Genomic DNA, 12,874 nt, shown 5'->3' on the forward strand with positions numbered 1-12,874 from the left:
TCTTTAATTCAATAATTACAATTGTGGGGATCTAATCCAAAGAGTGTAATCAAAATGCAATGGAAAAAAATTTCATCTGCAAAGATATCAAAGTATTATTTGTAACAAAACTAGAAACTAAACATAGAAGATATAATTACATAAAAAATACTTAAGTTTTGGGTGGTGCCTGTACTCAGTGGTTAGGGTGCCAGCAACATGCTCTAGGGCTCCGAGGTTCAAACCCGGCCCAGGCCTGCTAAACAAAAAAAAAAAGAAAAAAGTAGCCAGGCATTGTGGCAGACACCTGTAGTTCCAGCTACTTGGGAGGCTCAGGCAAGAAAATCACTTGAGTCCAAGAATTTGAGGTTGCTGTGAGCTGTGATGACACAGCACTCTACCAAGAGCAACAAAGTAAAACTCTGTCTCAAAACTTTGGTTTTAATAAATAGTACCTGTTTAGCCTAAGGATGAGAAAGAGACTGTGCATGTGCACACATGAGCCCCTGCCCTGAAGATTTCAATTATTAATAATTAAAACTTATATCAGATTAGGATAAAGCAAAACTTTCCATTTCCATAATTCCATACTGGGATATCTTTAAACAATGAAAATGTGGCTCAAATGTAATGCAGACTAACTGAAAATAATAGGAGAATGAGAATGGACTTTCATTTAACCACTGAGAAGATGTCATTTTTATATCTGGAAAATCATTTTCTGCTCTCCAAAATACTGACAGAATAAACAAACAATATCCCTTTTCACCACAAGAACAACCTCTGTCAACTTACCAGGATTTGCTCTGCTTCCTTTAGTTGTTTTTGTAGTTGCTGAATATCATTGTCTCTTTTCTCTACTTCTTTTTCTAAAACTTGCATTTCATGATGAATTTTTCCCTGATTAAGTGCCAATTTCATTAGTTCTTGAAATTCCCCATCACGGTGAATTAGCAACTCCAGGACCTGTCAGATGATAGTTGATTAAATCAGACAATAAAATACTGAAAGGCTACATTTCAATGAAACAAAGAATCCATATATGAATTGGCTAGGCTATAAAATGTTAACATCCTCAAAATATTATTTCTGATCTTTGTTTAAAAAAATAGCCTGCTTTGATTATTTTTGGAAATAGATTATTATCAAGGTTTTCTACTTTTTCTGCTATTCTTTAATACAAAATAAAATCACCCTTCTAGGACAAGTAATATGCCAACACGTGCAGGTTTATTCATTTCCCAGAGAAAATTTAAAAGTATATCCTTAAAAATGCAGTATAATGGAGGTTCTCACAGAATTTCGTACTTGAGATGATTTTAGATGGCACCAAGAACTCAGACTTTTGCAGGTACACATTTGTGCTAATATGTATTAGAAAAAAATGTTAACTAGGACATTAAACCTGTGATTTCAGACACAGCACAGCTTAGAATGAAGATGGTTTAAAAATATAGTGATTTCAAAAAACAGTAAATAAATAGGTCATATGCAGATATGGCAAAAAGTCATGAAGGTTAAAATGTATAAAATGCAAAGTCTAGGGTTCGTATCTCTAGTCCTCCATTTGCTAGCTGTGTGAGAGGGAAAGTTACCAGCCATTCTCAGCCTGTTTTCTCAGTAGGAGGGAAAGGGATATAGTAAGAGTAGCTATTATAAGAAGTTATGAGGATTCATGATAAAATGCACATGAAGTAGACACAGGAAGAGCCTTCTAAAGGCTGGTATCATCACCCCATTGCAGAATTAAGATACAATTCTAAATACTTGTACTTAACTGTGCTAAAAAGGGAATAATATATCATAAAGGAAATGACTATCAAAATCTACAATATTTTATTGAAAACTAAAAAATACAGTATCATTTTGACATAAAGTGCTTCTCATTTTGATAGGAATTGTGTGTAACAGACAAAAGACTATGGTATAACTTCTGTGTATTAAAGAGTATTTTAAACAAGCTTTTTCTATAAAAGGTGTATTCTATTTGTCCAATAGCTCTCTAATCCCCATTTCTCCAAGTCATAAGGAGAAAGCTAGGTTTCCATTTCTATAAAAGCTGTATTATTGGGAGGCGCCTGTGGCTCAGTGGGTAAGGTACCAGCCCCATATACCGAGGGTGGCGGGTTCAAACCCAGCCCCAGTCAAACTGCAACAACAAAAAAGAAAATCACCTAAGCCCAGGAGTTGGAGATTGCTGTGAGTTGTGACACCATAGCACTCTATGAGGGTGGTAAAAGGGTGATAAAATGAGACTCTGTCTCACTCAGTTCCATAACAACTTTCAAGATAACAGACTCTATAGATTTTATTGTTTAGTAGGAAAAAATTTTTCAACTAAAGTCAGAAGACCTAGGGTGTGGTTCCACTCACCATGGACCTCTAGTTCATTTGTTCATACTGAAGGTCATCTCACAGAAGCTTTAAGTGAAGACCATTACTATCCTAATTCCAAAATTCAATGTGAAATTATGAGTACTCAAAATGGTGGTAAGAAAATTTTCAAATAGGCACATCCTATTTTCTTTTTTTTTTTTTTTTTTTTGAGACAAAGTCTCACTTTGTTACCCTTGGTAGAGTGCTATGCCATCACAGCTCACAGCAACTTCTAATTCTTGGACTTAGGTGATTCTCTTGCAGCCTCCGTGTAGCTGGACTATAGAGGCACCCTCCATAATGCCTGGCTATTTTTGTTGCAGTTGTCACTGCTGTTTTAGTGGGCCCAGGCCGGGTTCGAACCAGCCACCCTTGGTATATGGGGCTAGCGCCCTACCCACTGAGCCACAGGTGCCGCCCGGCATATCCTATTTTCAAATCGGCAAATCCCCAATGAAAATTATACAGGAATCAACGGTGCTAAACTATATACATTCACAGAACTGTGACTCCTTAAAATGTGTAAGGTAGGTCAGGGGCAGTGGCTCAGGCCTATCCTAAGCACTTTGGAAAACTAAGGCAGAAGGATCTCTTGAGCCTGGGAGTATGATGTTCAGTGAGCTATAATCATACCACTGAATTCTAGCCCAGGCAACAAAGTGAGACTCTGTCTCAAAACAAAAACAAGAAGTGCTGATTATGTAGGTCTTACTATCATCTTCTGAATAATCTGTGTGCCTGGCTCACAGGGAGTACGTATTTAACAAATGTCTAGATTAAGTCTAGCCTTGCGTTCTACTTCTCACACATTTTGTATACATTCCTTTTTAATCCCACAAGCATCTATTAACAGAGTATCTGAGAGACAAGGAGTATTCTATTAACATATTTACCTCTAGCCTTTCTTTTCATAAAAACAAACAAAAATCCCAATACCCTAAAGTTAGTGGTTTTCTCTAACTTGTGGTCTTATCTGGATCCTTAATCTTTGAAGAAAACAGGTTCTTTGACACTTCTCTATTGGGCCCATCAGATGTCTCTCCCTCAAAACAAAACATGTCATAAGATAAAATTTGGATAACGAAGGGGCAGAGGATGGGAAGAAAAGGTCTGTGAGATATTGTCTGTTTGGGGGGATGTTTTGGTTTTTTGTTTTTTTCAGACATAGTTAGTTTCATTTTGTTGCCCTCAGTAGAGTGCCATGGTGTCACAGCTCACAGCAACCTCGAACCTCAAACTCTTGGACTCAAAGCGATTCTCTTGCCTGAGCTTCCCAAGTAGCTGGGACTACAGTCGCCTGCCACAACGCCTGGCTATTTTTAGAGACAGGGTCTGGCTCTTGCTTCAGGTTGATCTTGAACTGCTAAACTTAGGCAGTCCACCTGCATCAGCCTCCCAGAGTGCTGGGATTACAGGCGTGAGACGCCACACTTGGCTTGTGTCCTGTTTTACATCTTCTCTAGAAAGATTAATCATCCTCATTCATTTTCTCTTACACATATTTTTTAAATTTGGTAAAAGCATAATACAAAATGTAACTTTAAAAATTTTCAGACTCAGAAAAAAAATATGTTCACTATAGAAAATTAGAAGCACAGAAAAGTATAAAGCAAATAGGCTTGGTGCCCATAGCACAGTGGCTGCAGTGCCAACCACATACACCAAAGTTGGCAGGTTTGAACCCAGCCCAGACCAGCTAACCAACAATGACAACTGCAACCCAAAATAGCCAGGCATTGTGGCAGGTGCCTGTAGTCCCAGCTACTTGGGAGGCTGAGGCAAGAGAATCACTTAAGCCTAGGAGTTTGAGGTTGCTGTGAGCTGTGACGCCACAGCACTCTACCAAGGGTGACAAAGACAGACTCTGGTCTCAAAAAAAAAGTATAAAGCAAATAAAAACTACCTATAAATTCAATATCCACAAGATAACCTCTACTAACAGTTGTATGCTCTTTCATTTCCATTCATTTTTAAGTTTCTTTAGGGAAATTAGGCCTAATAAATGGCTAAGTTTATGACAGCACTAACTTTTGATTCCAAATATGGCTTTAATCTCCATTTAACAAAATTTTTTGGGTTAATTCAAAAGACAAAAGTACATAAATGGGCAAGTATAACTAGAACTATAAGGGAAAAGAATAACATACTGCCAAAACTTTAGGCAACTATTTTCTTCTTAGGCATACTGTTATGTACAGGAGGCAAAGAAAATATCAGTTTTAATGTTTTAATTAATAACAGGCTCTAATCTTCCTGTCCTTACACAAAGTATATATAAATAGGAAACTTGCAGAAATTATTGGTTTTGTTTTTTAAATTAAAAAAAGAAATCACTTACCTGGTTTTCCTCTCCAGTTTGTAACAACTTTTGGTTTCTTGATATTGCCAGCATTTCTATAAGTTCCCTAAAAGAAAAACAAACCAACAACAAAAAAAATTTACAAAGTTTCTACTTACACTAGATGTTTTCTTTCTTTTTTTTTAGAGACAGTCTCACTTTGTCACCCTTGGTAGAGTGCTGTGGAGTCACAGTTCACAGCAACCTCTGGGCTTAGGAGATTCTCCTGCCTCAGCCTCCCGAGTAGCTGGGACCACAGGCGCTCGCCACAATGCCCAGCTATTTTTTTGTTGCAGTTTGGCCGGGGCCAGGTTTGAACCTGCCCTTGGTATATGGGGCTGGCACCCTACTGAGCCACAGCGCCACCCTTCTTAACTGCTCTGCTCTCTATCTAGCTGACTTGCTGGATGTGAGGTACTCACAGCATGCTGAACACTTCAGCAACTGCCCTATGGTCCCCCAGGACTGTGGATTCCAGCTCTCACTGCTACACTGCACTCTCACCAAGACCAGCTGTGCTTGTTACCAAACTTACTTATACAAGTTTTGCTTATCACTATAATTATATAAATATCGATCACACAAATACCAATAAGATATGATTGTGAATAGAGTTCTTTTTTTAAAATTTCAGATTAACATGAGGGTACAGATGCTTGGGTTACACCTTTTGCGTTTGTTACGTAGCGTGTCAGTTGTAGAGGGTAAGGTGTAGTTCCTCACTCAGGAAGTGTGCCTGTTAGGTGAGAGCGCATTAAGTTCTTTCTATAAAAACTAAGCCAAATGCTTGGAAAGACTCAATAGAGGTTTGCGAAGGACAACTATAAACAACCATGGAAAAGTCACGGAAACTCAGCCAGAGTCTAGTCTAAGACTTCTTAGAAATCAAACCAGAAATCATGGCAATGCATTCTGAATGATTTATGCATGAAAAACTTCTACATCAAAAGTCTGTAGACCAAAGCCACATATCTGCAGTCTTTGTGAGTAATGTGTTCTTGGAAGAAAGCAAGCCCATCCATCAGTTTCCATGCTGTATATGGCTGCTTTTCCACTACAAGGGCAGAGCTGAGTAGCTGCAGCACAGACCATGGGTTACGCAAAACCAAACATATTTACTATCTGGCTCTTTGAAGAAAAACTTTCCTGACCTTTGTCTTATATGAAATTAGCGAAGAAACATTATATATTTTAAGGTAAAATAAAGCAATTAAAACCAGCACATTGTACCCCATAATTGCAATAATGTATACAGCTATGATTTAATAAAAACATGAAAAAAAATAAAATAAAGCAATTAAGGGATGCATAGATCATTTTTTAATGACTCTCCACTTTAAATGTTGTTTTTAATTAAACAAATACCAGCTAAGAGATTTTCACACATGGTAAAATTCTATCCTTCTAGAAGGCTCACTTAACAGATATGCCAATTTTCCTATATGAAAGTTAGTAACAAATAAGAAAAAAATGTATAGCAGGTAATATTTATGTATTAGTCTTGAACTTGTTGATAGATGGGACTTTTCAGAAATTATGCAGGATAAGGCAGCCTTACAACTAGCTACCTGATACTGCTCTAGTCAGACCAAGTGTTGGGACCTTCTCACCGACTGCCAAATTATTTTTACCTTTCTTTTTCTACCTTCCTCCTGCTAGCCTCAGACCATTTTTCAAGATGATGCCAATTGGACTTAACCCCAACCATTATATTTCCCCCATCATTATGTGTTAATTAATGGAAAGCACATATAAGAACACAAAGCATTCATTTACTCATCCATCAAATGTTTATTGAGTGCCTATTTATGTGCCAGCCACTTTCTAGATACTTGGGTTATAAAAGTGAACAATGGCACGTACATTCTAACACAGGGGAGAATAAGAGAAGAAATAAAACCAGAGTAATAAGGATTGGGAAGGGAATAACGCAGAGTGCTATAGTAGAGACTGTCCAGGAGGTGGGATCTACTTAAACTGGGTAGTCAGGTCTTGAGAGAAGCCAACCAAAACATTCTGAGAGGAAAGAACACTCAGCAGAGCTAGTTCAGTGGCCCACAGATGGGTTTGCAGAGGTGCAGCCAGAGCACTACAAGCACTGTGGAGAGGACAAGGCAGGCAGGCAGGGCCTGATTATGTAGGGCCTGTAGTCATGGTAAAGGATTAGTGTTTCATTCAAATTCCAAAAGGAAAATGGGCACAGTGTGGGGTTGTATGGCACACCTTTCGGGTGTGGGACACAACTAAAAGAGGGACTCTCCATAACAAATTCAAACACTGTGACCTGGTTGTTTATACCCACACATTAACCTGAAATAAAAAACACAAAAAGTCCAATAGGAAGCCACTAATCATTTTAAACAGGCAAAGGACATGACCTGATTTATATTTCTAAATAATTCCTGAGTTATTTGGTAAATAGACTGTAAGAGCTCCAGAACAAGAAACACGTTAGGTGGTTTTATAGTATTCTAGGCAAAAGATCACAGGCATTGGCTTTGACTAGGTCCTAGCCTATCGTATTTAATAATGGTAGTTAGTGGGAGAAACACAGACAGATGTCGGCTATCTTTTGGAGGTAGAGCTGTCTGGACTTTGAGATGGATTAAATTGAAATTATATGAAAACAGCACATCACATGAACCTTTTTCCATACTCCACAGATGAGACAGTCAAGAACTTTTAGTCTAAGTAAAAGCTGGTTTCTGGCAGGGGGAGGATGATGGTAACTGCAGTAGGACTAGGGCAGGGAATGAAAAGGAGCCTTTTTGTTTTTCTCATAGATCTGGGAATGTAAATCCACAGAAAACTTTACATGGGTTTGCCTTAGGCACAGAGGAGTACAGGGGAAGAAGATGTCACCTCTGAGACTTAGTGACATTCTTAACAGTCCAAGACAGAATGGAAACCTCTACTCTCTCCAATGGTGAGAAGAGGCTGAAGGGTGCCTGTGCCCACTCTGGTTACAGGTGTGGAGATAAGAGCCTCTTCCTGCCACAGAGGAAGAAAAAAGCATTCCTGGCTTACCACATTAGGATCCAGCCACATTTTCCCATAGAAATATAGTGGACATAGGGCTTAGAGCCCATATTATTAGTGGTAGTATCCTTCAGGTAAATTATGGTTAACAAGAATTAACAAGTTGGTGTAGAAACCTCAAGATCCCTCTCTATATGGTTTCTGTGAGACAATGAGTTCTGACATATAGACAGGTTAAGAAAAACTTTTAAACTACAATCTGTTTCTATTGTTTTAATTTCCTCTAAAGACTGCTTCACTCTATTACATTTTACCTGGTAACAAATATACTGAAAAACTATATAATCCTAACAGTAAAAATAAATCCTAAATTTCATATCTGCTATTTTCTAAAGTCAACAGGCTCAATATAAAAACAGGTAAGGCATGGTGGGGCACAGTAGCTCATGCCTGTAATCCTAACACTCTGGGAGATCATGGTAGGAGAATCTCTTGGGCTCAGGAGTTCGAGACCAGCCTGAGCAAGAAACCCCATCACTACTAAACATAGAAAAATTAGCTGGGCATCATGGCAGATACTTGTAGTCCCAACTATTTGGGAGGCTGAAGCAGGAGGATAGCTTGAACCCAGGAGTGTGAGGTTTCTTTGAGCGAGGCTGATATCAGAGCACTCCAGTTGAGCCAACAAAGAGAGACTCTGTCCCCTCCTCCCCCAAAAAGGGCACAGTAGTGAGATTTTCTTCTTACATTTTATAAAATGCAACCGTACACAAATACCAAGAGGCCAATGACAAACTTCATATATCACAGAATCAGTACATGTAACTAAGTCTGAGAGTGAGCACACAATGGGACTTTTCTGAAGGCCAATCACACTTGACTAGGTTCATTCTGTGGAGTTCCCATGAGCCTTAGGTGGCAAACCAGAAAGTGACATCTCTTCTATACCACCACCATCTCCAGCTTCACAAAAGAGGTACATATTTCATTTACCTACTGTCACTTGCTTTTTCTTTAGAGATGAACAAATAACGTGGTGGATAAGTCATGAAAAAATCAAAGAAAAATGAGCTTTCAAGACAATGGTCACGAATACTGACCACCCAGCCCCTCAAGGAAGAAGAATCCTATCACCAAACTGTCAGTACATTCAGTAAGGAAGATTACAAATTAATAAGACGTCAAAGTCTTTTTGGCACTTATGGAAAAAGGACAACAGAACTACAGCTTCTTTTAGAGGAGGCAAAAGAGAACTCAGTACCTCAACTGATAATGTACAACTGGAAGGCTGAAGGAGATTTCAGAAACACTGAGGTTCTCGAGGAAAACGTAAATGACCATCCACTACTTCAGTGGGTAAACCTGTTTCATCAAATGGGAAATGCTATCCTCAATAATGAAGGCAAAAATCAAATATGCAAAGTTACAAATTGGTTGACTCTAGATGCAAGAGAATTTCTATTTAGTCTAAACTTTAACCTAACTAACAAATTACTCGATGATGCTATCCCAAGTGAAGAGTACATGAATATCAAGTATATGCAATCCTGTAGGTATCGAAAGCATCAGGAAAACACACTTCAGATATACAACCAAGCGGCCAGACGATCCAAAGGCAAGATCTCGAGACTGACCACTGGATTGTCCAATGTCAGAAGAAATTCTCAAAGACCATTACCTTGGATGGACAGGCTCAGAAAAACAGTTCCTGAACTTGGTGAACATGAAATATATACCAGGGCTACTCAACAAAACAGAAATGGTACAGCAAGTAAAGCTCAGAAAAGAAATGAATTTACTGAGCTCAAGAGCAGAAAGGTGAGAAGTAATAGTTCATTGGATATACTAAGGCAAAGATTTGAAGTTCTAAGAACAAGACCTACTCAGAACAAAAGACTGCAGCCACTGTTTCCCAAAGAGGGTGTCACTTCTTCACGAAGACAATGTATTCTGAGAAAAATTAATCGCTACCATCCATACCATATGGTTGGTCAAAATACACAAACAATAAGGAACACTTTAACTAGACTAATTTCACACTCAGCAGCACCATCAAGATTCCTTAACAAAGATGTCAGAAGCCAATCAAGTATTAGACTTAGCCTTCAGGTAAGAATTCTCCCAGGAGAAATAGCTCAAGGGAATACTTCGGGCAGAACATCCACAATTCAAAGAACTGGAAAAATTGGCTCATACAGGAGCAGCAGAGGTATTTCCCAGTTAATCATTAGTTGTTCTAAATTCAGTGCAGCACAAACTTGCATTAGAACTACACGGCTACCTCTTCAAGGTATTTCAGAGACTTGCTATGGCAGATCAATGGTTCTAAAAGCACTGGTTAGGTTCAGCACACTGAGTTTTTCAAATGAAAGTTGGTCCTATTTAGAAAAGCAGTGGGCTAGGCAGCCTTCATGGGATGTTAATGTGTTGTTTAATAACTTAAAAAGAATAAGAACTCAACATGAACTAAATGAAGCTTTAATCAGCTGTCCTAAAGACAGTAATGTAGTACAGAACAAAGACATCACTAATTTAACCGAAAACATCATACTACAAATGCTCTGTCTGGCCAGTATCTTTTTACTGAGAAATGATGCAGGTATTCATTTAAGAGGACTAACTAATTATAAAGAAACCAACAAAGTCTTCATCACAAAGTATAAAACCAGCACAGACAAAGAAGATAGAGCTTGCATTAATCTGTGTAATCATTCGCATAGAGGCAATACCCTAAGACAGCTGCCCTGTGCCTATGAGTTTCTTGCTCATGGTACTCATCACTGGCCAGCTGAAAATTCCATGTGCCCTATTTGTCGTCAGATATTATCTGAGTCTAATACAGTTTAAACAGTGGATTAAACGCGTAAGCCATTTAATACCATGTGTTCTGGTATCTGTGCTTTTAGGTTTTTCTTTCATCATTTAATATCATGCTGACCTAGTATCCTGGTAAGTAACTCTGTGGCAGGGACTAAATTTACAGCAAAGGTGAAAGGCCAGGAGAGGTGGCTCATGCCTGTAATTCTAGCACTCTGGGAGGCCTAGGTGGTTAGATTGCTTGAGCTCAGGAGTTGGAAACCAGCCTGAACAAGAGCAAGATCCCATCTCTACTAAAAACAGAAAAATCAGATAAGTGTTGTGGGCGGCCCCTGTAGTCCCAGCTACTTGAGAGGCTGAGCCAAGAGGATTGCTTGAGGCCAGGAGTTTGAGGTTGCTGTGAGCTATGAAGACGTGCCATTGCACTCTACCCGGGGTGACAGAGGGAGACTCTGTCTAAAAAAAAGAAAGTACAGTAAAGGTAAAATGCCTATTGTTAATTACATCAGGTATATTTCAAAATACAGGAGATAAGATTTATTTTGAAGCTGTCAAAGAATGTTATCTACAAAAAAGGTGACATTTGAGCTGGATTTTGAAGGATTAATTTGGAAGTGGAGTGGGAAGGGCACTGATGATAAAGTCTGGCTAGTGTGGGAATGGCGAGTACTCACCAAGGCTAGAGTGAGGGTTAAGGAGGGCAGAGGGGTGTGGCAGAAAATGAGGGAGGACAGGATGGGCTGAGAGAGATGGAAAATGAACTTGCCGCACAAACTTAAGGAATTTGGGCGTAACAACACTGGACAATGGGAACCTACCAAATATTTTTCTGCAGAAAAGTGATATGAAATGCCTTTTAAAACAGTAACCGGTCTTGGGCAGCGCCTGTGGCTCAGTGGGTGGGGCGCCGGCCCCATATACCTAGGGTGGTGAGTTCAAGCCCAGCCCAGCCAAACTGCAACCAAAAAATGGCTGGGCGTTGTGGCGGGCGCCTATAGTCTCAGCTACTCAGGGAGGCTGAGGCAGGAGAATCGCCTAAGCCCAGGAGTTGGAGGTTGCTGTGAGCTGTGTGACATGGCATTCTAACTCAAAAAAAAAAAAAAAAGTCTTAGGCAACTCAAAAGGATAAAATGCATAAGAATTAAGGTAAGTAGTGACAGCGGGGATAGGAATGAGGTCAAATCTGAACATTTAGGAGGTAGAACCAATACAATTTAACAACCAAGTTAAATGAGGGAGTTAAGAAAGACTCCAAGTTGAAAGACTTATCAGGAAAGGTGACAGAATATGGAGAATGATATCCAAGTTCATCTATCTCTGCCACATAAGCTGTACTCTAGTCATCCGAAACTACTAAATTGCAATTCCAAGTCGTGGATGCTCCCGGTCGCGTTTCCAGGCTTTTGTATCTACCGGTTGCCTAGTGAGTCCGTTGAACTCTTTTTTTCAGGAAACCTGCCCTGACCAGAGCCGGAAAAGGTGCCTAGTCCCTGTGCTCCCGTAGCCTGCAGGGGATCCCTTCAATCACTTTACACACGGTCACTCCCTTTAAACAATCTACATCCAGCCGCCCCTTAGCTTCCACCTCCCCAGCACTGGGCACCCAGGAGCAATTCCATAAATGTTAGCTCAGTGTCGGTGGCCGACGGGGCTGAGATGGCGCGATTTCTGAAGTTCTGCTACGGCTCTTACACTCCTGGGGTTCCAGGACCCCTATCATTCTAAAATATCCCCCAGTGGGAAAAATACACCTCCCAAAGTTCTGAAGGTTTGCAGACCCCAAGTCCTCAACACTTGTGCCCCAGAGGTTCCCCCGAGTTAGGTTCTCCCCGCCAAGCGCCCGGATCAACTCCGGGGTCAGCCCCCCGCCACAACCCCAGCCGGGCTCTGAGGCAGACCTCATTACCTCGACAAGACCTCCAGATCTTCAAGCGCAGACAGCAGCCGCTCTCGCGTGCTGTTACCACCGGCAGCCCCCACGCTGCCTGCGAGCCGCTCCTTCTCCTTCTCCCCACTGGAAGACGCGGCCATACTCCCTACGCACTAATAGCCCGGCGCATGCACGGGGCGCACCGACACCAGGGCGAAGGAGCTTATATGGGCTCGGAAGCGGAAGAAAGAGTCATAGAGGCGAGGGAATAGAGGCTCGGCCAGAGCGCCCCCTGCGTGCCTGGAGGCGCAATGCGGAAGGTGGCGCCATCTGCTGGGCCAGCAAGGGTTTTGACGTTCAAACCTTGGGAGAGACCGTTGAACCGAGAACAGGAAGCACAGCACAGGCAGGGCCTAGTGTTTTCAAGAATCAATAGGAGGTGGGACTTCGCCTAATGTGCATAATGCAATGGTACATTTTAAAACTTTTAAGAGTAGAGTATAAATGTCTTACCA

At 40.5% G+C, this 12,874-nt stretch overlaps 1 protein-coding gene across 1 annotated transcript in view; it reads right to left on the reverse strand.

Annotated features, from left to right (window-relative positions):
• The window catches only part of MED4 (mediator complex subunit 4), a 19,195-nt gene extending 6,620 nt beyond the window's left edge, over positions 1-12,575 (reverse strand). Inside the window, exons 1-3 of the mRNA XM_003796680.3 lie at positions 12,396-12,575; positions 4,694-4,760; positions 775-945 (exon numbers count right to left, since the gene is read on the reverse strand). Coding sequence (XP_003796728.1) covers positions 775-945; positions 4,694-4,760; positions 12,396-12,520 — 363 coding nt within the window. The 5' untranslated portion in view covers positions 12,521-12,575. The remainder of the gene's footprint in view (positions 1-774; positions 946-4,693; positions 4,761-12,395) is intronic.
• Positions 12,576-12,874: the final 299 nt, after the last annotated feature.

Source organism: Otolemur garnettii, unplaced genomic scaffold, assembly GCF_000181295.1.
Source record: "Otolemur garnettii isolate 467f Iridium unplaced genomic scaffold, OtoGar3 scaffold00106, whole genome shotgun sequence".
In the NCBI taxonomy this organism is placed as follows: domain Eukaryota; kingdom Metazoa; phylum Chordata; class Mammalia; order Primates; family Galagidae; genus Otolemur; species Otolemur garnettii.